The sequence below is a fragment of the Lacerta agilis genome, chromosome 14, assembly GCF_009819535.1.
Source record: "Lacerta agilis isolate rLacAgi1 chromosome 14, rLacAgi1.pri, whole genome shotgun sequence".
In the NCBI taxonomy this organism is placed as follows: Eukaryota; Metazoa; Chordata; class Lepidosauria; order Squamata; family Lacertidae; genus Lacerta; species Lacerta agilis.
The window spans coordinates 14906936-14932306 of record NC_046325.1 but is presented as its reverse complement, the minus strand read 5'-3'; the positions used below and the strand labels follow the sequence as shown (position 1 = coordinate 14932306).

The 25371-nt window shown below is 47.7% G+C and overlaps 2 protein-coding genes across 3 annotated transcripts; one reads left to right on the top strand and one right to left on the bottom strand.

Moving 5' to 3' along the window:
* Positions 1-502: 502 nt before the first annotated feature.
* KIF22 (kinesin family member 22) lies at positions 503-20640 on the bottom strand. Its single transcript, XM_033169367.1, has 14 exons — positions 20630-20640; positions 14021-14036; positions 12684-12889; positions 11398-11525; positions 11106-11254; positions 8679-9119; positions 8432-8585; positions 7080-7185; positions 6733-6910; positions 5734-5854; positions 5567-5643; positions 3598-3801; positions 1807-1866; positions 503-692 (listed from the first exon to the last, which is right to left on the bottom strand). Exons 3-14 carry the CDS (start codon positions 12881-12883, stop codon positions 657-659), a joined length of 1854 nt encoding a protein of 617 aa, XP_033025258.1. The 5' UTR covers positions 12884-12889; positions 14021-14036; positions 20630-20640; the 3' UTR covers positions 503-656.
* PAGR1 (PAXIP1 associated glutamate rich protein 1) lies at positions 14356-23462 on the top strand. 2 transcript variants are annotated; one of them, XM_033169369.1, is made up of 5 exons: positions 14356-14441; positions 18033-18175; positions 20721-21117; positions 21285-21367; positions 23074-23462. In XM_033169369.1, the coding sequence occupies exons 3-5, from the start codon at positions 20723-20725 to the stop codon at positions 23256-23258; spliced, it is 663 nt and encodes a 220-aa protein (XP_033025260.1). In that variant the 5' UTR covers positions 14356-14441; positions 18033-18175; positions 20721-20722; the 3' UTR covers positions 23259-23462. The 2 variants fall into 2 exon arrangements, with proteins under 2 accessions (XP_033025260.1, XP_033025259.1); XM_033169368.1 differs by having other exon boundaries at positions 20718-21117.
* Positions 23463-25371: the final 1909 nt, after the last annotated feature.

Here is a 25371-nt window from a genome sequence, read left to right as displayed (position 1 = left end):
GCCGAGGAATGCTCTGCCAATAGGCTATTGCTGGGCGATGAAAGGAAAAGGGGAGGTGATGGATCAAACTTCAGCAGAGGGAGGGAGGGGGAGCGGGAGGCGAGGGCAGCTCCACCAATAGGGTATTGACTGGCAACGACACACGCAATGCAGGCGTGAGTTCAACGGGAGAAGCTGTAGGGAGGCAGGCAAAAACCAAGTCTCCTTCCAGTATGGGGGGATGGACGGAGAGGAGGCAGGTGGTAGTTCAACGGGAGAAAAATGGGTCTCCTTCCAGTACAGGGGGGGAGACGGAGAGGAGGCAGGCAGGAGTTCAAAGGTAAAAGCTGTGGGGAGGCAGACAAAAACAGGGTCTCCTTCCAATACGGGGGGGGGGGGGGGAGAGATATTCGAGGGAAATGTCTAAGGGGGGGAAGGCCCCTCCCTCAGGAACCCCCCCCAACTCTGAATCCGGCAGGGAAGCGGGCCTGCATCCACTTAACCACTCTGAGCCACAGCAACGCGTGGCCGCGTACAGCTATATAAAATAACCATTTGAGATGTACAAGTTTTCTGTACTACTTTTATATGCTTAATATATTTAAAAGCACCAAAGCTAAAATATAATAAAAACCCAATTCAATGTAGGGAGAAGATGCTTTCCAGAACCAAACCGGTTACTTAAGATTTCCAATGTTGGTCAGGATATTTACCTAGGAAAGGGGGTAGGGGAGAGAGAAGAGCAAGAATTTTAATTCCTCTGTTATTTGTAACATTAGCACCTTTTAAATCCAGTGCATACTAGATTACAATGCATACATTTAAGCTTTACAAAGAATTATCACAACCTGTATTTCAGCCTTGCGTTTGAAATACTCACTTGGACACCACAGGCCAGCTTTCACCAGCCTGGGGCCTACTTTGGACAGCTGGAGGGCATGAGGTTGGCAAAAAGCTGCCACAGGGAATAGGAAATTCCATTCAGGCTAGCAAGCTGGCTGGTGATGGTAAAGGGTAAAGGTAAAGGGACCCCTGACCATTAGGTCCAGTCGTGTCCGACTCTGGGGTTGCAGCGCTTATCTCGCATTACTGGCCGAGGGAGCTGGCGTACAGCTTCCGGGTCATGTGGCCAGCATGACAAAGCCGCTTCTGGTGAACCAGAGCAACGCATGGAAACGCTGTTTACCTTCCTGCCGGAGCAGTACCTATTTATCTACTTGCACTTTGACATGCTTTTGAACTGCTAGGTGGGCTGGTGATGGTAGGGACCCACTAATCTGCATTCTATGTTGGCTGCAGAGGAATGAGCTTTCTTTTTTGTGGCCAGGATAGTAATAATGTAGGTAGGCTGATATGGAAGACAGGAATGCCTGGCGTGCTCTGGTCCATGGGGTCACGAAGAGTCGGACACGACTAAACAACAGGCTGATATGAGGGATGGAGTGATATTGGGGGGGGGGGGAAGCAAATCATCCCCCACCAGCCTACTTGATTTCTATGCAGGCTCTGAGAGAAGAGCAAGCCTTTTCCTTTGTACCCAGGAGGGAAATGAAGCAGGGAGACGGAGAAATTGATCCTACACCTGCCAGTCTGCCAAGCTGTTTCCCAAGGAACAGGTAGAAAAAGTTCTGGATAGTAACTTTTGCTGCTGTACACTAGGCTGCTGTGCTCCTTGCATTTCATGACAAACTTAAACTTCTGTTTACAGTTTCCCCCTCTCTACCTATTCATCTGCCGTCCAAGGATAACACTCCATTCATCTAATGTGATGGACTCTACTCCAGATAAGCTTATAGCCACAGTGACGGAACAGAATTAAATACACACCTTCAGAAAAGAAGCTACTTGTTTGGCAGAGATGCCGTCCACTTTCCCAAGGTCCTCTACCTGAGAAAAGGAGGAAGGAGAAATGTGTAGGTAACACAAAGCTGCAAAATCATGGAGAGATTTAATTATTAAATTTGTATACCACCCCCTCATCCATAGATCTCAGGTCCACAGCAAAAAGAAATAATATTCTGAGGGAATAGCAATACTGCAGTAGTAGAGCATTTTGCTTTGCTCAGCATCTGGCATTTCTAGTCTCTCTCAACAATTGGCCACAATTTGCCAAATGAAACCTCCACATTCAAAGGTAATATTTATTTATTTTTATTTTTTATTTCAAAAAAATTATACACCACTTGATTTTTAAAAAATTACAACCTCTAAGTAGTTTACAAAAAGATAAAACAAGATAATGGAGAAATATTCACAACCCTACTGTAAAGCATACAAAAGTTAAAATACTAAAACAGATTAACATTACCTCAACTTCCTAAGCATCTGGGTAGGCTTGCCTAAGCAATAATGTTTTTAGCAAGCGCCAAAGAATACAGTGAAGGCACTTCTTGATCTCAAAAGGCAGGGAGTTCCAAAGTGCAGATGCTGCCACATTAAACAATCGGGTTCTTACGAATGCAGGTATTATGTGGCAGCTTAGTACAGTCATACCTCGAGTTACGCATGCTTCAGGATGCGTACGACACGGGTTACGAACTCGCCAAACCCGGAAGTAATGGAACGTGTTACTTCCGGGTTCGGCGGTTCGCGCATGCGCAGACGCGCCAAATGATGCCGTTTGCAGAAGCGCCGAATCGCATCGTGCACATGCGCAGATGCAGCGCTTCAGGTTAAGAACGTGACGGGTTACAAACCGGGCTCCGGAACGGATCCCGTTCGTAACCAGAGGTACCACTGTAGTGCCAATTCTGCCAATTGAACTGGTTGAGTGGAAATATGTGGGGCAAGACGATCTTATAGGTAAACTGGTCCCAAGTTGTTAAGGGCCTTTATATACTAATAGTGGCAGCTGGAACTTGGCCCGGTAGGAAATCGGCAACCAGTACAGATCTCCAAGCACAGGTTTTACCCACTGACAAGGCCTCACTCCTGTCAGCAATCACACTGCAGCATTCTGCATTCTGCAGAGGGCCTTCTCGGTAGTGGCACCCACCCTGTGAAACGCCCTTCCATCAGATGTCAAGGAAATAAACAACTACCTGACTTTTAGAGAACTTATGAAGGCAGGCCTGTTTAGAGAAGTTTTTAATGTTCAATGTCTTACGTTTTTAATATTCTATAGTGAACTGCCCAGAGTGGCTGGGGAAACCAAGCCAGATGGGTGGGGTACAAATATTATTATTATTATTATTATTATTATTATTATTATTATTATTAGCCTCCGAATTCTAACTGCTTGGGGGAGGGAATATTGCTTTCATGCCATGCTGGTGGGCTTCCCAGAAGCTTCTGGCTTGCTACAAAAACGTTAGACTAGGTGGACCTTTATTCTGACCCACCACTTACAAGAATAGGGAGCTGCTCCCTTCCCCTCCCAGATTTAAGAATGAGCCAGTATTCCAAACTCCAAGGCTCCCTGCTGAGCTAAAGGCTGAAGCAGGAGTCCTCCAAGACTTAATGCTCTGCCCACTAGACTTCAACGCTCTGAACTTGAGCCAGGTCTGAATGTGTTAAAGCCTTGCATGGCCTACCTCCTACCTGAAGATTAATTTCCTCTGCACAGTAGCTGCACCTGCATGTACCTCAAATGATGGAAGAGCACCTCTGCCCACTTACCTTTTCAAAGGACCCGTGCTCTCCTCTCCAGGCCACAATGCGATGAGCCTTCTTCTTGCCAATCTGGTGCAGGGCCATGAGATCCTTCACAGAGCCTGTGTTCAGGACAGCCAGGATGTTCTCCTTGGTGCGGGCCATCAGATCAGGCCGAACCACCATCTCCCACTCAGAGGGAACCTTGTTTTCAGAGCCAGGAGCCGAATCCTGGATATAGCATGCATCATAAAAAGAAGTGGTGTGGTGTCACACCCGTCTGTTTCCTGACTGGCCCTCATCTCACCCTCATCTCATATTCTTTCACTGAATGCACCAATCACAAACATACCCTGGCTTCTCCTCAGATTGTATAAATCTTTTGCCTTTCACTTATCAGGGGTTCTTCAAATGACATATCAGGTGTGCAGAATTAAGTTCTCCAGAAGATAAGACAGACAACTGCCACTGCTGAGTTTACCTTCTCTTGTTTCACAGGCCTGTGTCAGGGTTTTTGGAATCTGCTGAGAGCCATGTCCCTGAAGCAGGCCCACTGGAAACTGCCAGAGCAACCTTATTTACAGTATTTATAACCCTGCCCTTTAGCTGAACGCACTCTCAGAGAGACTTACAAAAAGCACTTCTCTCAGGTTGATGGTCTAGACCAGAGGTCAGCAACCTAAGGCCCATGGGCCAGTTCTGTGGATCGGCATGGGAATTCCAAGGTTTTTGTTTTTTCCGCTGCACGGGCGCCTCCCCCCCCCCCCCGCTGCCAACACCCCCCCCCATCACCACAGTGGAACCTCCTCCCTCCTGGTGCAGCAAATCGTTGGCCAATTGCTTGCTAAGGTTTGAGGCCCTGGCCAATGGGCGAGCAGTGGCTGCGTGTGGCCAAGAGGAGGAAGGGGGCTGGGCTGAGGTGGTCAAGCACGTTTCCAGCAGCCCTTCGTCGGAGCAAGCTATTTGCCGCCGCCCGTGCCGCCACTCTGCGAAGCACGGCTCCTGTGCCTGCCCTTGCGAGTGGCAGAGGCTGTCAGCGGTGGCGAAGGAGGAACAAGCAACTTGAAAGCAGCCCTTTTGGGCTGCTTGTTCCTCCTCCATCGCTACCGCCACCAGCCTCTGCCTCTCGGCAGTACCCTAGGTAGATAGGATGGGAGGGGCTGGGGGGGAGAGAGAAGCCCCCTCTGCCATGTGCGCATGCGTGCGCATACACATGCACTGTGGCCCACCAGGAGGTTTGTGGTGCGGTGAACCGGCCCACCCCCCAAAAAGCTTGCTGACCCCTGGTCTACACCATCCTCCAGGATCCTCTGTAATGTGTGTTCTGCTGCATGCTTGACAACATGGAAGGTTTGAAAAGAATCAATTCAGCCCATGCCCAAAGTTCAGTCTCCAGTGAGGCAGCTGGACAGGGCGAGCTCTGGGCCTAACAGCTGAGAGAGAGAGACTGCTGGTCTGAGGCAGTGAGTCCAGAACTTTGATCTGGCTCCCTCAAGACACTTGCAAAGCTACTTTGTTTCTGCTCCTGGAATAAACCATTTCAGGCTGCTTCCCACCAACCTTACCTGTAAGAATTTAAATTTGCTTAAAACAGGGAAAAGGAGAAAAAGCATGTGGTCAGCAGGAACAGCCCTGATTTTTCTGATCTGGCTACTGCTACCTGTTCCACTCCCAGTTTTGATCCAGAAACATGGTGTGTGGGTGAGGGCGGATGTGTATCTTTCTGGGTAAGGCTTGATCTTTGCCCCAGTGCTGAGGCTGAGGCAGTCTGAACATGAACCAACAACAGGCAATAGGTAAGGGAATCTGTTCTTTGTTCTAGGGCAGAAGATCTACAGGGGGAAGCCTGCCCTGGCAGAATCCATATATAACTTTATTAAGCCATGTTTGTAAACTGCCTCAAAACCTAAGTGTTATATACACCTGTTAAACAACTCTGCTTCCCACCATCACCAGCCCCAAGTTCAACAAAGCCCCCCCCCATCCCCTTACGCACCTTCTTCTTCCGACCTCCCTTCTTTTGCTTTACAATGATGATGCTATCTTCGTTCTCAGAGTTCTCCGGGTGCTGCACTGGAGAAGTAAGGAAGGAGAGCTGTGATCTCATAGGAGGGAGGAGCATGAGAAGGGAGTCCTGTTTTCCAGACCCAGCGCCCCTTTTACCTTGCTGGAAGGGCAATACCACTGCTGTTCCTTGGCGTTTGGCAGGCACCGATGAACCACGTCCATGCTCTTTGTCCTGCAGGACCTTGGTTTCCATTTCCAGCTGCTTCTTCTTAAGCCTCTGTAGGGAGAGGAAGAACAGAATAAGCACATATTCAGATGGAGGGGACGGGGTGTGCGTTCAGTAGCCTCCAGGAATGCGTGGGCCTGCCATCAGGTTCCCAGCCCAACAAGGATCGTATTGTGGTGCCAACTGTAAAAATTGCCAGGGCCGTAATGAAGCAGGTTCTCAGTGCAAGATGGACACAGTTCAATTTATATAAGAATCCCCTCCTACAGGACTTACTTAGTGCTACATCTCTTTCTTCCTTCAAAGCTGCCTTTACAGTACATTGGAGCCACTGGATTAACCAGAGTTGCCCTGACAAAGGCTTCACTGGCACCCCAGGCAGGGCCTTCCTGAGTTTAAAACAACAGCAACAACAAATAGCCCTCCTAGAAAAAAAAGCTAAGGAGCAAAATGTGCAGGTAACATTTTAAGAAGCTTCTGTGACTTGAACCAGCTTGGCTGCTCTCGCCCATCATTGTTTGTAGCCAATGAGTGAAGTTGGAGCTGTGATTGATAAGTGAGTTGTTTGGACACCAGGCAAAAGGAATCCCTGGAGTCCTAAAAAAAAGAGCTGCTGTTCCCTCACTTTCCCTTTAGTGCACTTTCCCTGCCCCTTTCATAGTTTTCAGTCCTTGGATCCACCCATTAACTTAACCCACTAAGGGTTCTATTTACTGCCTGCCACTCACTTCAGAAGCTTTAGAAAAAAAGTGAGTTGCTGTAAGGGAAGAAACATAGTAACCACACATAGAAATTTAAAAATTTGATCCAACAAATGAAACACCGCAGACCTCGCAATAAACAAGGCATTGCGTTTGTTTACGGGAGGTAGCCCATTGCAGTTCTTTGAGGGATCACGATGGGACATAGAGAAAGAGCAAAGGCTTCACCTGCAGCTCACGCCGAGTCTCATCCAGCAGCCTCCGAAATTCCAGCCGCTCCCTGCGTGGGGTGTTGAGGAGGGGCATCGCACAACTTTCTGCCCCAGCCTGCTGTGTTTCCAAGGCCTCCAATTGCAGCAGCTTTTCAGCCAAGGCTGGCTCAAGATTCTCCATCGGCAGCAAGGAACTGGTGGGGAAAGAGACCAGAAAGTAGGGCCTACCTTTTCTAACAAGCCAGAGAGAGCTGCTCAATGCTTTAAGGGTGGAGTGACCATCCTCATGAAGTGGCAGGAAAGAATTTGACTGCACCACAGAAGCTCTGCTTGCCGAAGCCTATAAAATGTTTGGTGTCTCACCTGACTGGCTTCTCTTCAACCAAGCTGGGCTGTTTCTCCTCTGGACAAGGTCTCTTGGCTTCAGGGCCTGCATCACTGGAAGTTGGGCATGGTCTTTTTGATGCTGCTGTGTGGGGAGGATGTGTTTATTTATTTGATGTGTTTATTGGACCTTGGAGCCCAGGGGGAGGGGGTGTGACTCTTCGGACGGCCCCGCCCCGCCGGCGTGCCCTGGATGGGCCGCGGGGCGGAGGCTCGCAAACCTGCTCAATGGCATGCAAGCAGGCTGCGGGGCAAGGCTGCTCCACCCCGCGGCCTGCCCAGGTCCCGCCTGGCACCGCCGCTATGGCACGCCTGCGCAGTGCGTACGACGCACTGTGCACGCGTGCTGTGGCGCCAGGCGGGCCAGAGTGGGCTTACCCTGCAGCCTACTCACAAACCTGCTCGGCGGCATGCAAGCAGGCTGCGGGGCGAGGCCGCTCTGCCCCACGGTCCGTTCGGGGTCCGCCCGGCACTATGGTGTGGCACGCATGCGCAGTGCATTTTACGCTCTGCGTACGCGCCGCTGCATATGCCTGCTCCACCTGGACTGCCTTCCTTCACCACCACTGGGCCACCTACCACCGACTGGGCTGCAGAAAGGATCCTGTTTGTTTGGATATTCTTTGTTGTAATTTTATTACAAAGTTACTGGTAAAATGCCTTGGAATAATTTGTATCCAATGGTGGGATAACAACAAAGAACAAATTGTGAAAAATATCCCAGCCTTATCAAAAGCATTGCAAGTCACCTTACAAACCATCAGCTTACAAACTACATACAGTATCAGAATAACTTAACTGATATTAAAATGTTTTTCAAAAAAATACCCGGGGGGGGGGGGGGAGCCACAATCACAAAATAGAACTAAAAACACAACATAAGTATAAACATATCCACCCTATAAAAGCAGCTTAAGATGAAGACAGAAAGGGCAAAAATGTTTTTACTTGATACCTAAAACATGGACCTGGGGAAGGTGTTCCAGAATCGGGGTGCCACCACTGAAGAGGCCCTAACCCTTGACACCACTCACATTATCTCAGTAGGCACAGGAATCCAAAGCAGACCCTCCTCCCCCGATGACTGCAAGGCACAGACTGGTTCTGACAAGAGTCAGCTGGTCATTGATGAAAAGGACAGACCATGAATGGTTCTGGTGTATATGCATCTGAACCGTGATAAAGAAATCTGGGGCAGTGAATCTATATACTACACCCCACTCTGTTCAGGGGTAGCCCAAGAATCCTGCCCTTCCTTTCTCCCCCAAAAAACCTTGTTTTGCCCCACTTCTGCCGAATTCTGTTGTTTTCAGGCCAGCTCCTTTCCTCACCAACATCCAGCAGAGTTTCTTGCATGAAGGGTTTGTTCACCACTTTCTTGGATTTGGCAGCAAAGTTGAGGCTTGTGAGCGTGTCAAAGTAGTACTTCCTCTCAGGGGCGATATTTGTAATGATCAGGCTGTGAGCACTACCTCCCAACGAATCCTTTAAGGAAAGAGAAATATGCTCAGCAAAATAAAATGCAGCTCTTCCCAAATCCACAGCCCCACCAATGAACCCAGGCACCCACCCAGCTACCTGCAGCAGGCGAGTGAGTTTGCTGTCTCTGTAGGGTACGCGAGGCAGCCCCTTGTTGAGGGCATCAACCACCTTGCTAAGCACAAAGAGTGACGTGTTGATGGCCCCGCTCTCCTTCAGGCGCACCCCTCTGTTGCCTGTCCGCCGGTTGTCCTCCGAGCCGGCTAAGTCGATAAGGCAAAGCTTGGCAGTCTGCTGGGCGTATGGCGGCCAGCCCCGGGTCTGGCTCACGTACACCAGCAGGACGGTGTGACTGCGGCTCGAGCGATGATTCAGCTGTGTGGATGCCACTGTACGGTTGCTGCTGGCAGGCAAGAAATATTTCTCAAAGTCTGAGAAGCTGGTTATCTCTCTCTGCATCAGACCAGGCACCAGAATGTGGTGGTTTTGATCCTCCCGGATTGGTAAGTCACGGAGGGAGGGCTTTAGGAGGTCCAAGACCTGGGGAACAAGCAGACTAGTGTTGGTCCAGGTGGCACCTCAAACATAGAGATGTGAAGGCCCGTAAAAAAAAAACTGGAAAGATTCGGAAAAAACGGGTTTCCCCCCGTTTTTTTCCTGAAGCCTTTTTTGTTTTTTCCCGAAAAATTGGAAAAATAAAAACTAGATTATGGAATGTTTTATTTTAACATGATGAATAAAATATTTTAAGATAAGGGGTTCAAATATTTTATAAATCATTTCTAAAAAAATATGTATGGTATATCAGATTATTCTAATTTCTGTGAGGACAAGCAAGTCCTAGGTTACAAACTGAACTCTCCAATGCAAGAACAAGATACATTTCTTCCTTTAGGAGGTGCTGTTGTCACCAGACAAGAAAAAGGTTTCAGTTTTGTTTTTGCATGTGTGTGTTATGCATTGCTTCCGTTCCTCTTCACTAGGCCTCAAAGCACTGGAAGAAAGTATAGAGCAACAAAAAAGGCCTGAAAGTATATACTTAATTACAGCTCAGAAAATGATTCTGATTAAATTTCATGCTCATTCATTGAAACTTAGTCACACTTCCTTCTTCAGTTCTTTTTATGAAAATGTTTTTTTTTAATACTGTGGAGAGGAAATATGAATAATTGTTACTTCTGGATTTTTAAAAATTGTTTTGTGGAGTTTTTTTTTGTTCCACATAAACTAGTAAACAGTTCAGGAGATTGTTGCTCCATTTGTTACAAATACAAATAAATATTATTTTTAAATTTTGTTTGTAATACCAGGTAATTGTTTGGATACACTATATTTTTAATATGCTAGTTGTGATAATTTTATGCCCATTAAAACTGTCCATAGTTATATTTTATGTTTCTAAAGTAACAGAATGACTTTCAATCTGGAAAAGAAAAAAGAAGTGCTAATGTAGCATTTTTTTCAATTTTTCCAAAAATTTCTGTTTCCCCCCGAAAAAAACAGAAAACCCCCGGGGGGGGGGTTTCCGAGCTTCAAAATTTTCGGAAATTTTACATTTCTACTCAGACCCCACCTCACTTAAATCCCCTGGCTTCTCAGAAGGAGAACAACATAAGTTTACTTGAACTGATTGTGTGGTTTGATCAAGTAGGATGCAAATCCAGCCTTTTGCAACACTGAATAAGTTCTCTAGTTCACCTCTTGCCCTCCTCTGTAAGAGACCTCCTTTCTCTTGGGCACTTCTGGCTCATCACCTTTAGTCTCCATCTAACTTCCATGCCATACTCTGTTCACTCCTCCAAATTTCCCCCTCCTCCCTGTCCTTTCTCCACTTGTATTCAAGCATTCTCCTCCTTCCCAGGCTCCATTCTGTCTGCTTCCCCCAAGCATAAATAACCTAAGGCCCTCCAGAGCTTGTAGGACTCCAACTCCCCTCAGTATGCCCAATGGTCAGGGAAGATGGAAGCTACAGTCCGGCAATATCTGGAGGGCCAAAAGTTCCCGACCCCTGCCTTACTCCATCTGTCTTCCCTGCCCTTCTACTGCTCTTTCCTTTCTTCTCTCCCCCTTTGCAGCCATTTCGGCTTGCTTTTGAACCAGCTGCCCAGTCTCTTTCCCCATTCCCATCAGCCACGCCTCAGTTCTTCACCGATCTTCAAGCAGGGCCAAAGCACACATGTGACAGCATCAGCAGACACTGAGACGGGACCCTCTCCAGATCAGACTAGTAGCAGATGACACACTGATCTCTTAAATACCAAATGGGAACAGGGCGGAGTTCTGGTCACATTAATGAACTTCCCAGGGCTCAAAACACTGCCAGTCTTCAATACAACAAAAAAGGAGGCCAGAGTGCGTGCAAATCTGTTGCCAGTATCACTTGCTGTAGTCTAATTAGGTCATGCTCTCCCCAATGACTCCTCAGCCCCATCTTGTTCTAAGCTGCTTTCTTCCTCATAGATCCCACCATTCTTATATACTAGGCTCAGTTTTCCCCTCTTACGCATTTTGTCCAGCACCCATTACCTTCTCTTGGTAGATTTCCAGGTATGACATAGAGAGCGAGTACTTCCGTTCATCCCCCGAAGCATCCCTTGTCATCTGCAAGAGATTCCGAACTGCTCTTGGAATCACCCCCGGCTGCTCCGGACTCCCCAACATGGTGTGTGTCTTCCCTGCCATTTTAGGGAGGGGGAACAAAAGAGATGTGGAGAGAGAGGAAAAACCATCACGTCCTCCCTCGGCCTAATTCCAAGCCCCAGCCCACCCCAGCAACTCTAGGTTGGGTTCATCCCTTTGTGCACTGTTTTATAGTCACCTGCTCCGGTAGGCCCATACGCCAAGATGCTGGCATTCTGCCCTTCCAGCAGATGGTGCAAGATAGGCTGAACTGACCCCATGTAGACATCATGCTGTGTGGCCGTTGCACTGTAACAAGCGTCAAATCTGGTGGGAATAGAGAAGTGGGATTGAGGCCTGCTGGCTTCTCCGAAAGCAATTTCTACAGCAGGGATAAGTAACAGGAGGCTTTGCAGAAGGAGTGGCGGGTGTCCCTTAGGAGCTTTCCCCCTAGCATACCCCCATTCTTCATGTTATACAGACTATTGTCAACAGAAGAAGGGCCCTGCTGGATCAGGGCAATGACACACCATCCTGTTCTCACAGTGGCCAACCAGATGCCTGTTGGAAACCAGAGTGCTATTTAGGGCTGTGCAATAAATTGCTATACTGTCCAAAGCCGGTTTTGAAATGACATCAATTGTTTCAACCAAGCAATATACTGCGAGGGAAATGTGAACGAAAGGTAGGGACTGACAGCTTCTCAGGGTAGGGTGGGGGACTCAACTGAACCAATACAGTGGTACCTCTGGTTGCGAACAGGATCCGTTCTGGAGCCACGTTCGCAACATGAAGTGTCACGTCTGTGCAAGTGTGCAGCGCAATTTGGCATTTCTGCGCATGCGCAAAACGCGATTTGGCGTTTCTGTGCATGTGTGAATCGCCAAACTCAGAAGTAACCTGTGCCGGCACTTCTGGGTTTGGCGCGTTTGTATACCGTGACGAACGCAACCCGCAGCGAACGTATCCAGAGGTATGACTGTACTTTTCTCAGCAGGAAGACAGGCACCATCTCTCCCTCCTTTGTTCACTCTCTCCCTTGCCTCCCTCCCCTCACGCTGAGAGGGCAGCCAATTTTGCCGATAAGCCCTCGCCTGCAAGCACACAAGCCAGTAACCAACTCTTTAAGCATAACTTCCTGCTCTCGCCCCAAAAACTTTCAGAGCTCAGCCAAATATGCAGAGCCTGCTAACAACCCAGCAGCAACCCGTCATGCCTAGACAATCAAAGAACAGCAGTGGCAAAACAGGCAGAAGCAGTCACTTTAAGCCAGTGGTTTCCCTTACCTATCCTGTCAGTTGCAAGGCAGCAAGGGGCCTAGAGGAAGGCCACTGTTGCTTCTCATACTGGAAGAGAAGGACTGCTATTCCTCCAGACACTACTCAGTTCCAACTAATTCCCCTGTTAAAAACCAACAACAGGGGTACCATAGGGCCACAACCTACATGAAGCCTGGTTCTTCCCAACTCTCTCTACCCAACTCACTTGTATTTCATTGTCTCCATATTATTTCTCATGTTCAGGATCTCCAGGGAGCAAGCGTCCACGCCACGTACACAAGGTGCTTCCTTTCCCTCTCCTGTTCCCACGCTTGGCCGCAATCGCACACAAACCCGAACTCGAGCCAGTGCATTGCTGGGGGTTCGCTGGGCTTCATAACGGCTTAATCGTTGACTAGATGTCATTGATATCTAAGAAGAGGAAAAGTGCAGGGTGAGATACAAGTACCAGAAGTAGTACTGAACTCCACACCAGCTCATATGTGAACTGAGATCATTACTGAAGGTCCCATTTGGGGTGGTTCTAGTTATAAAATTTTAGGATGCACACACACTCCACAGAAAACCAATCTTTTGTCCTTCAAATTTTAAGAAATATTCCCTGAGAAAATCACACATTATTTTAGCACACAAAACAATCCCCAAAAACCATCTTGGTTCCCCTAATGTCTCTAAATATTTCCCCTATTTCCTTGTAAGTCCTTTCACTTACAAATCCTGTTTTAAGGGCATATTTGTGCAGGAAAGGGTGGCCTGTGACCTGGATTCTAGAACTAAAGCATTTACCCTCGCAAAAGAATGGACAGACTGGCCAGGTAATGCAATCAGTAAAACATTATCAGGTATCCTGGCCACGCTCTCAAATTTCTGTGGTAGAGGTATGCTGAGTATGTTTAGCCTGGAAAAGAGGAGACTGAGAGGAGATAGGATAGCCATCTTCAAATATCTCAAGGGCTGTCCCATGGAGGAGGGAACCAGCTCATTCTCTCCTGCTCTGGAGGGCAGGACTCGAACCAGTGGCTTCAAGTTACAATAAAGGAGGTTCCGACTAAACCTCAGGAAGAGCTTTCTGACAGTAAGAGCTCCTCGACAGTGGAAAGGTCTTCCTCAGGAGCTGGTGGATTCTCCTTCCCTTGGAGATTTTTAATCCATCTGCCATGGATGCTTTAGCTGAGATCCCTGCATTGCAGTGGGTTGCACTAGATCAGGCATCCCCAAACTGCGGCCCTCCAGATGTTTTGGCCTACAACTCCCATGATCCCTAGCTAACAGGACCAGTGGTCAGGGATGATGGGAACTGTAGTCCAAAACATCTGAAGGGCCGAAGTTTGGGGGTGCCTGCGCTAGATGACAGCCGGGGTCCCTTCCAACTCTTAAGATTCTGCGAACAAAGGCTCTTGCGGTGACTAGCCGCGTGACCACAACGGGAAGCCCCAAAGCAGGCCGCGGGCACAGCAGCGGGCACAGAAGCGACCCCGCTCCGCCCGCTCGCCACAACCGGCAACTGGCGCCCAGAGACGCGCAGTCGGGGGGGCCACTTACCCCTCTCCCGCCTTCACTCGCTCCCAAACGCGATTCCGAGCAGCTCCCGGACTTCATTTGTATTTGGCGCTAAGCCCGCCCCAGGAAGGAGAAAGCGGCCAATTGGAGAGCGGGAAGGACCCAGCCGTTGGTCACTGCGCCTGCGCATAGAACAAGTTTCCCCCCCCCCGCACTTCCCTTTTAAGCGGCGCGTGCGCAGTTGAGAAAGTGACGGGTACTTTTGAGTACCGGCTCTCCAGGAAGCAGCAGCAGCAGCAGCAGCAGCAGCGATCGATTGTTCTTAGACTCGACTTTTGGGGGCTGGTTTTGGGTGATCGGTTGTGCGCCGCTCTGCTTTTGATCCTTGGTTGGTCCGGGGAGTAGGAAACCGAGATGGAAGGGAAGGGCGCGAGCTTCGAGGTCCGGATAAGACCCGCCGCGGGTGGGTGAACGAGTCCTCCCTCCCTCCCTTCCCTCGCAGGCTACACGCCGTGATGAAGCCCCCGCAAGACTTAATCAGCGACGGTGGTTCGTGTTTAGTGCCGAGCCGTGGAAGAAATGATCCGATGAAGTGTCTTTGAGCATGTGCAGAGTGACTTTTTTAAAAAATTAAAAGGGGCGGGGCAGGATCCTAAAACAATAGATCTTCTTTTAGTTGACTTTGAGCACGATGCAGCCAAAGTTAAGCATTTTAGGAGTGCCGTGGATTTATTTGTTTCAGTGGCAAAAGTATAGAACCTCGTGCAATGTCCTTTTTTACTTATTAATACTGTACAAGGGAGCAAGATGCCGTGCTCAATGGGATGACTTACTTAGGAGTAGCTGTTCGGGCTTAACTCCGCCATTGAACTCAATGGGCCGTAAGAAACGCATAACTTTGGATCATGGTCATACTTAACTAAAAGAAGGATGTAGCTTTGGAGTTAGCTGCACAGCTCTTCTCCAAAGTGGATGGTCAAGACACTTCTTTTTTAAAAAAAAAAAAATAGCATAGGCCTGATTACTCTGTAAAAAAATAAAAGCAAAGGAAGAAAGGAATGTTAGTTTAATATTATAGCTGCTGTCAGGTATGTTGAGGGTCCAGAGTAACCAGTAGAAGCTCATAGGAGTGCTTTTCTCCCAACCATTAACTTTTTGTAAGAAAATTTTAAGAGGCTGTGGAAAGTGGTATGCCTGGCAAATTCTAGTTCTGGGTTGGGGTGGGATTCCTGCTTGAAACTGATCAAATGGCAGCTTTCTGAAAACAGTTTAAGAACTGGTGTAGAAGCTTCCTCTCGCTGGACAACTGATTTAAGATCCTTGCTTGGCAGCAGTGCTTATATTTTTTGCCTCCATCTTCTGTCCTCTACCTGAATATTTGGGAATTACAAAAATGGCACTGGTCTCCAGCAATCTCTTCTCCAAAAGAAAGCTAAAGCCAGGGATCATTGCCCATGAAACTTCTATCTGCTTTCCTTGGAATGTCCAAGTTGATGTGTGTGTAACTTTATTTGCTTGCTGCATTTTCAACAATATTGTCCTTTTATTTGGTTTATGCTTTGGTGTGATAGCTGAGAGTTGTTTACTTACATTAAATCAGAGATAGGAAACCTGTTGCCCTGTAGATGATGTTGCCTTCCCATCAGCCTCAGCCAGCCGAGCCATTGGTGAGGGATGATGGGAGCCATAATCCAGCAACATCTGGAAGGTCACAATTCCCCCATCCCTTCGTTAAAGGATATTGCTTTAAATACCTGCATTACGTTTTTAAGTACTTCGCATAAAGTCATCTAGTTATTCTAGTAGCAATCCTTACCTAGCCCAGTAAAGAAGTAACTCAGTACTGTATCATCTTCACCCACTTTGCAGGAGGGAAGGACTGAGCTGAGAAAGAGAGGGAGAGCCTGTGGCTCGGGCACAGCATCTGATTTCAATCCTGGGTTCAATCCTCAGCATCTCCCCAGTCTGAAATCCTTGAAAGCCACTGCCCATCAATGTAGACATCACTGAGCTAGATGGACCAATGGTCTGATTCAGTATAAGGCAGCTTATTACGTTGCTGTGAGAGTAGACAGCCACCTAATGATTTCATGGTAGACTAGACAAGATTCAACCTGGGGGTTGCCTGATTTGTAGCTTAGGCTGTAGTTCTGTGCACACATACCTAGAGGTAAGTCCCACTAAACTTCTGCATAGGATAGGATATCCGATCCTGTATCGGATTATGTTCCACTGAACTTCTGCATAGGATAGGATATTTGATCCTGTATTGGATTATGTTGTCTGTCTCTCAGCTACTACACTACGACTTAAAATATTACATTTAAAACCCAGCAATGCCTGGTTAAAAAAAAGAAAGAATGCAGATAAGCTTAGTTGAACTATGCAGTCATCGTCTATAGACCTTAAGGTCAATACAGTATTAGAAATTAGCCAGGTGTGTTTTGCGACTGGTGCAGTTCCAATTGTGACCACCTGGAGATCTCTGGATGCCAATGGTGACTGACATCTCCATCTGGCTGGCCTCTCCTTCTTAAGCAAGTAAGCAGGAAAGCTCATTTATTGCATTTATATCTTGCCTTTTTCTCCAAGGAGTACATGGTTCACCCACCTTCTCAGTCAATCCCTACAACAACCCTGTGAAGTAGGTTAAGAGGCTGTGACTGGCCCAAGGTCACCCAGTGACCTTCATGGCTAAGTTGGGATTTGAACCCTGGTCTCCCAGGTCCTAGTCCGACACACAAACCACTACACTGCACTACCAATGGCCCCGCTGGAGGTGCTGCAAAATCAGTTTCTTCGCCGGCTTTTAAAACTCCCTACGTGTGTTAGTAATGCAGCTATATGACTAGAATTGAAGATTCCTTCACTAGAGACTCTGTTATGAAAACGAATATTCACCTACTGGTTAACTCTTTGGCATAGATTACCGAGCCATTATCTCGTCCAATGTCTTTGGCGTGACGAATTTGCAAACCCTTGGACTGGGAAAATCCACGCCAAACTTCTGTCTTTTGGAATCTCTCCTTCAGATTCACTTAATTTAGACCTTGCTTCGGCAAAAGATTAATCAAACAAAGACTGGACGATTTGGAGCTGCAGCGTAATCATATGCTGGGTGGGGGTGTCTGCTCGCCTCGGAATTTTGGAGTTGTTCCATTACATCATGTCCCTCTATACCTATCCTCCCTCTCCACTGCTGGGCACCGATTCGCTTTCACCAAAGCGAGGTTTAATGTATTTCCTTCTAATGTCTTGAGACATAGATTTTCCAAGGGCCTAGTTTCCGCCTTTTGTGATTGTGATAAAAAGTCGACGGAATCTCTCCATCATATAATCTTTATCTGTTCCCTGCATAGTGAGGCTCGGGCAAAATTACTAAGATCAATAACTCAGAAACTTACAGGTGCACCAGCTGAGTCACACCTTGCCTTACTCCTGCAAGACAATGACTCCTATACAACCTTGCAGGTGGCAAGGTTTCTAAACTCTGTCATATCTCAAAAAAGGCGCTGTGGCCAACTACACGACCACTAATACTTTTGTTTTCTGCTCCCTGGTTGCAATTTTAAAACTTGTATTTGTGCTGTGGTTTGTTTCCCTATGACTCCAGGGTCTATGGTTTGCTGTAACTTTATGTCATATATTCCATATTTTATGTTTTTATGGGCTTATAGCCGCAATAAATTTGAATTTGAATTTGCACTGGCTATATAAATTAGGTAAATAAATATGGGGAGAGCAAAATGTCACTTAGAGGAGGATCTGAAATATTTTCCTTGAAGCTTGAATTTGTTTTATTCTGTATTGCTTTATTTGATCTTTCAATGTGTTGTAAACAGATTTGAGACTTTTTCTTCAAAATATAAAGCGATAAAGAAATGAAAGGAAGAATAATAATAACAAATTTCATTGGGGGGATGGCGCCTAGACATTCCATTGTGGCGACCGTAGCCCATGTTTAAGGCGCCATTTGGCGCTTAGCTTATTTGTCTGAGTTTCTTAACACTGCTTAAGGGTGAAAAGTAATATTTTGCCTTCTAAATCACTGCAGGGTTGGGCTGAGACCATCATCTTTAGGAAGCCGCAGTTGTGAAGACATTGCTTCTCTGCATATCAATTTTTATATCCAGTGGAAGAGACTTTCAGCAGGGTCTTCCTGCTGATCTTTGCCCCTGCTTGGGCTCCTAATAAAAGGTATTTTATCTTGTTGTGGCCAGTGTGATGTTTGGTTCTGCGGGGCCATCTAAAAACAAAAACCCACAATGGAGGTCCTTATGAGCAGCTGTGAGGAACGAGCCCAAGGTCTAAATGTTTGCAGAATATAGCTGTACTGCAGTGGTAGAACTTCCTGGATCATATTGATTGCCTAAGTGCAGTGAGAGCGTGGAAGAGGGAAAACTGAGTTTCCTGGCAAGAGAACTGTTCTTTGGCTGCTGTCCTATTCTCAGTCTTCTGGGCTTGGCAGTGGAGCTGTCTAGCGAGGTCTGCGGCTTGACAGCCAATGTACTGAACAGCAAGGAAGCTGTCTAATGATGCCAGTCAGGGTTATCAAAAGCCTGAAGACTGTCGCTGAAGAGCAAGTGAGCTGCTTAATCAGGTTGCTGGGAGAAAGGGATCTGTTAAATCTGGGGACAATAGACATGTATATTTGGGGGCCCTTTATAAAACTGCCACCCAGCTGACCCCCAAAATAGGGTCACACTACCTCAGGGGACTGTTAATCTAAAGTATGCCAAGTGGAACTGAAAATGTGGCCAGTGAGAAGGGACCAGCATGAGAGTCAGAAAGGTGACTGGGTAAAATGAGAGCTGCTAGGGATTGGGAGATTGGGCAGGTAGTCAAATCAAGGATGTCTCATCTGGAAGTTAGCCTGGGAGAATGGCCTTCCTGAATGGACCTGAACACTGACTATGGCTTGACTCTGTCTGACTCATCTTGCTAGTGTCTAGCTAGTATGCATTTGCAGCTTTATAGGATTCACAATTGGTTGTAAGGAGCTTGTCTCTGGAGTCTAAAGCAGAGATTCAGGACTTCGAAACCCCACCCCTGGCGCTTTTCGTAATCAATTATCCCATTACCATTATTGCAACATAGCTCCCTGGGGAGGAGTTAAGTTTTTGGATCCTCGGGACTGAGTAGAGCTCTGAACTGGACTGGCTAATGCTGCAGTCTTGGACTGAATGAAGTTATAAGACCACAAAGTCAGGGTGCATATGCCTAGATCCAGGGTGTGGGATGGGACCTGTAAGGACTCTTGGGGTCCTCTGATTCTGCAGGTTCCCTGGATGGAGCACAGGGTGGATAAAAATAAATGATTTTTAAAAAAATCATATTTCTTTTTATTTAAAGAAAAAAATATTTATATTGGATTTTTAAAATAAAATGCTTCTGGAAGAAATAAAAGTGTTACATTATAGTCCAAAGGATATTCATCAAAAAATAAGAATTTGTTTTAAGTTTTTAATGTGTGCTAAAACTCATTCTAAGTTGTTGTTTTTTTAATCATTTAACTACATCAGTTAACAAACATGGATACATATGCTATAATGTTATTGTTTTAGTTAAATAAATTGCTAAATTGTTATTAAGGAAATAATTATTTTTCTCCTTCCAATAAAGTACAGCAGAAAAGTTGTCCAAATATAAACAATAATTTCATAATTACCTGTTTTGCATTTCTGATAGTATAACCAAATCAGTACTTTTTGATATAACTGTAAAAACTACTCTGAAAATTTATTATTCCAAAAATGAATCCTTCATCTGGTTGTAAATATTAAGATTATACCAGCAAGAATGAGTCTTTCTGTAAAAAAAATGATTTAAATCAAGTCTTACTGACTAGTGATTTAAATCAAATCCACTCTGATGGAGCATCTCTGAGTTATGGCCTTGGAGGGAAGCAGTTTTTTCTTCATGGTATCATGTCTCCCCCCCCCCCTTACACTGGGAGCCGTGGGAAGGTTTTCTCCAATATGGAGGTTGCAAGGATGGGCCACCAGAACCTTGATTCATCTCTCAGTCTGATATAAGGCCTGGTTGATGCATCCTGAGACATCTTCCCCATCTGTGCCTCTCCCTCCTTGCTCTTACCCTTGCTTGAGCCACAGGCTTCCTGGTTTTTCTTGCAGCACAATGGCAGAATGAATAACAATTGGCAACTTCAAAGATATCTTTATCTGGGCGCTTCCTCCGAACAGGGGCGAATTCCACTTCATTATTTATGGGAAGGCTGGGGCAGATCAAGGGATTATTGATCTGAAAGGTGTTAAGAGACAGAGCTGAGATGTCTCTGAATTTGCTGGCGGAGGCAGCAAGAAAGAGGAGGCATAAGAAGTCTTCCCAGGACATACAGTTTGTTTCTACACTTTTCATGACAGCTAACCCTACTCCCTCAACTACAGGCAACTATCAGAGGTGTATCTAAGGAGTTAGTTAGGAAACACTGGCAATTCATCTTTTTTTGAGCCCCATCTCTGCGCTCCCAAGAAAACTCTCATTGGAGAATGTGAAAGTTTGGAGAGGAGTCTCTGGTGCCAAAAGAGAAAGATAATCTTGCAGGCATGGAACAACCAACCACCCACACTCTGCACCACGCTAGCTCACATTTTGCTGTAGGGTTTTTCCAAGATGGCCGCCATCTTGTACCAGGCGGGTCCTTGCCCGGTTATGTTAGGGTTCTCAAGTCTTACTGTTTGCCCTGCCTCTCTCAGTTCTGTGGCCTCTGTCTCTCCAGCGGCCATGGAGGAGGCCAGCACCGTGGAGGAAGGCGAAGTCACCTCGGGGATGCAGTCCTTGGCAGTGGAAGATGAGCCTGCCTCAGAGCCACCTCCGACCACCGAGGAACAAGATGGCGCACCTGGGGAGAGAGATGGAGAGCAGATGGCGAAGGGAGACGAGTCGGCCGAGGAGGATTGGTGCGTCCCCTGCAGCGATGAGGAACTGGAGTCCCCAGACAGCTGGATGCCTCCCCCTGAGGAGATCCGGCGCCTCTATGAGCTCATTGCTGCCCAGGGGACCCTAGAGATCCAGGCAGAGATCCTACCCCGGCGCAACCCTACCCCAGAGCCTGACAGCGAAGATGAGGATAAATCTGATGGGCAGCTGGAGAACCAGGAAGAAGAAGAGGAAGAGAAGTGAGAGCGCGTGTATTTGTTTTTTGCTGGGAGATGGGTAATATTTGACTTGAAGAGGGAGTTTGGGGAAGGATGCAAAATCTGAGGTAGTTTTGGGGACCGGAAAGGAGGGAGGGACTACAGGCTCTGGTGCTGGGCGGATTCCCATTTTTCTCTCTTTGCTGCAGGCCTCACGTGCCAACAGAGTTTGACTTCGATGATGAGCCTGCCTCCCCTAAGAGCTCCTTGATCAATCGTCGGAGAACTCCTGGTATGTTGAAAAGGAAAGCCACCCACCCACCCTGGCTGTACTGGGACCATTGGATTTCTCCCTAAACACACACACTTTCCAGAGAATGCTGGAGTCATGCTCGATTGTCCTTGTTCTCTTTTGAGGAGCCCCATTTGCAGCCTCAGAATTGAGATCATGCTCTCATGCACCCTGTTCTGGCTTACTTCTTTCACAATTCTGACACTCATCTCTCAAGGTGGGGAACCTTCCTCCCACTACAACCGGGGACCATTGGCCCACCCACCCACCCATCCCCGCCTCCAAAAGGTAGGGTCGCCTCTCGTTTCTGTTAGTGCTTTGAAAGTTTGGATCAGGCCTGCTGACATCTAACATGAGCAGGGCGTTCACCTTCGAAGGCACAGAATGGGTTGTCCATCAGCTGGCCTGAAAGCGCTTTCAAAAGGGTCCCTCTCCAAACAGGAAGTCAGCCTCTCACTTGGGGAAAGCTATGAAGGTGCTCAGGCCCGTCTTAGAGGGATCGGCCGCCCTGGCGCGACGATCCCTCGGCGCCCCCAGCCTGCCACCTCTCCGCCCGCCTCCCTCCCGCGTTGGCCGCCCCTCGGGAGGGGGGGTGGGCGAGCAGGGGATGAGAGGCGTGGCGTTGGAGCGGGCGCCCGCGCTCCGGCGGGCGTAGGATGAGGGGGGGCGGGCGGGCGCTCGCGCACCGGCGGGAGGGTGGGCTGCAAGCCGGCCGCCCTCGCTTCCCAGAGCCCCAGCTGGAGTGCTGGAAGGTCGCGCAAAGCCCCGCGCCGCTCCAGCTGGGGCTCCGGGAGGCGAGGGCCGGCGCGCGAGTGCCTGCCTGCCCATGGGGGCGGGGGCTGGTTGGGGAGGGGGAGCCCGGTATGCCGGCGGGCTCACGGGGGCGCCCCTGGGGCGCCCTGGCGCGCCGCGCCACCGGCCTCTATGGATGAGACGGCTCTGAAGGTGCTCATAAGGCCCAGCTGTCAGGCAATCTGATCCACAAATATAAAGCTCTCCTCAGGCATGCTGGAAGAAATGCCACAATGGTCTGGATCCAGCCCACAAGCTGCAGATTCTCCATCCCTATTTAAATGCCAGAACTCCAGAATGTTGCTCTGAGAATCCTGGCTGAAGTCCCTTACCTCTGCCCCAAAGGTTTAACATGTGAGACTCCCCTACGTAAGTTAGGGCAAATTGGCTGACAGTTTCCTGTTGTCTAGACCAGGTGTGGGGAGAACCAGTGGCCTTCCAGATGTTGTTTGACTACAACTCCCATCAAGCATGGCCAGTGGCCAGGGATGATGGGAGCCGTAGTTCAGCATCATCTGGGGGGCCAAATGTTCTCCACACCTGGTCTAGAACTGAGGGAGGAATATAGGAAAGGGATAATGGTATGGACAGGAAGACCTACATAGCATGCTTATTTTTTTATTGGATAAAATTTATACACCACTTGATTAGAGAGAAAAAAACTTCAAAGCTGTTTACAAAATACTTTAAAGTTCCTCAAAGAAGAGGTGAGGGAACTTTAAACCTGTGCAAAATGTAGGGACATGCAGACCCTCTTACTGCTGTGAAAACAGAGTGTAGATTAGGGAAGAACAATGGTTTCCTGGCACCTTGCATTTGAAGCCTACCTCTCATTTTTTTAAAAAAAAACCTGGACCCAACTTACACTTCCCACTGAGTCCACAGATCCTAACTGGTGTTTATTTTGTTTTCAGGGACCTCAGCTAAGAGCCAGAAGAGGGAGGCTCGCATGGACAAGGTGCTGTCCGATATGAAGCGCCACAAAGTCTTAGAGGAACAGATAATGAAGACGGGCCGAGACCTCTTTGACCTTGACTCAGATGATGTGCCCACTCCAAAACGGCCACCAGGTCTCTTCCTGCGCCAGCGCAAATACTGAGTGCAGTGGAGGCAATGGGACCTTTTAAATCCTTTCGGGCCAAGTGGAACTGTGGACTCGTGGGTTCAATGCGAGGGGAAGGAAATTGCTGGACGGACCCATTGGGTCAGACAATGTACTTTGGTTTGCATCTTGCACTGACAGGCAGGAAGCACTTGCTTTGGGTTATTTGAGTGTAAATAAAAGCTAGCGAGTTTGTTTTTACTTGTTAAATTCTCTTCTTTTTGTTCTTACGACCTTAAGAGTTTGGTGAGGGTACAGAGTGCCTTCCCCACAGTGGTGCTCTGCTTTCGGCGGCCTTGGAGGGCCTTCAAAGCACAGGGCGCCTGCAGCGATAAATCTCCACCCCCTCACCTCTCTGCCCCACGCTTGGACCTGGAGAGAGGGAGCAGGGGATTGTTGCTGAACATGCTGTCTTCAGGGATGTGAGGTCAGGGGCAGCAACACCAGATAGTGCTGCTTGGAGGAGCTCCTGGTACATACACATTGTGACTATCAAGGCCAGCCAAAATTTGTGGACTGCTACCCAGGAAAGCAGGGGCGCGGGTGGCGCTGTGGTCTAAACCACTGAGCCTCTTGGGCTTGCCAATCAGAAGGTATAAGTGCCACACTTATACTAAGGTTACCAGACGTCCCTGTTTTCAGGGACAGTCCCCGGATTTACAAATCAGTCCTCTGACAAAATCCATCTATTTAGTAGGAAGTTGAAAAGTGTCCGCGGGTTCATTGAAAAAAATCTGGTAACCTTAACTTATACTCAAAAAGTTAAATCATAATTGGACTTACTAAGACAACCTTCAAATGTTAGGACCCTGTTTCTATTTGCAGATTAAGCCATTCTCCAAAATTCTAAGATAATGTGTATTTAGAGGATTATATGAGGGACGCAGGTGGCGCTGTGGTCTAAACCACTGAGCCTAGGTCTTGCCGATCAGAAGGTCGGCGGTTCAAATCCCCACGGCGGGGTGAGCTCCCATTGCTCAGTCCCTGCTCCTGCCAACCTAGCAGTTCGAAAGCAAAGTGCAAGTAGATAAATAGGTACCGCTCCGGCGGGAAGGTAAACGGCATTTCCATGCGCTGCTTTGGTTCGCCAGAAGCGGCTTAGTCATGCTGGCCACATGACCCGGAAGCTGTACGCTGGCTCCCTCGGCCAATAAAGGGAGATGAGCGCTGCAACCCCAGTCATCCATGACTAGACCCAACAGTCAAGGGTCCCTTTACCTTTACCCAGGAAAGCAGCATGAGCAGGTGTGTGTGTGGCAAGCTGTTCTCTCTTCCCACCTCCTGACCCAGGCGAGGATGCAATGACACTCTTGCTCCTGGAACTGTATGTACTGGGAAGGAAATGTGTTTGTTAGATGTTTTCTGGCAGGTGCAGAAAAAGCTTGTTCAGGAGGAACACGGAAGAAAACTGGGTATGTCAGACTTCGACAGATCAAGTCAAAGTCTCTTTATTTTGTCAAAAAATGGGAATGCAATGTGATTTTTCTTTCTAATCCAGTAGCAGATTTTTGACACTTTTTATTATTAAAAAAACCAATTTTTTTAAGAAGCTGGTATTGAAATTTAATAAGCATGCCCAGTTACTTACAATGCATGTTTACTTGGAAGTCTATCCATGTCCATAGCTAGAATCATAGTATTGTGGAGTTGGAAGGTATCCCAAGGGTCATCTAGTCCAACCCCCCTGCAATGCAGGAATCACAACTAAAGCATCCATGACATGGCCATCTAACCTCTGCTTTAAAAACCCCAGTGAACCTCCCGAGGGAGTCTGTTCCACTGTGAAACAGCCCTTACTGTCAGAAAGTTCTTGATGTTTAGTCGGAATCTCCTTTCTTGTAACTTGAAGCCATTGGTTCGAGTCCTACCCTCAGCTGGGTAAAGGCTGCATTCCTAACCCCACTTACGTGGGAGCAAGCCCCATGGAGTTCAAAGGGACTTACTTTTGAGTAGATACAGTTAGGATTTTGCAGCCTTCAAGTGTGTTTTGGGTTACAGCCACAGAAACCGGGTAGATGGGTTATAAGCTGTCAAGGCTGATTCCAAGTCACAGCCGGCAAGATAGGGATGCAGGCAAAACATATGGATGTAAAAGGCAGGCAGAAGGACT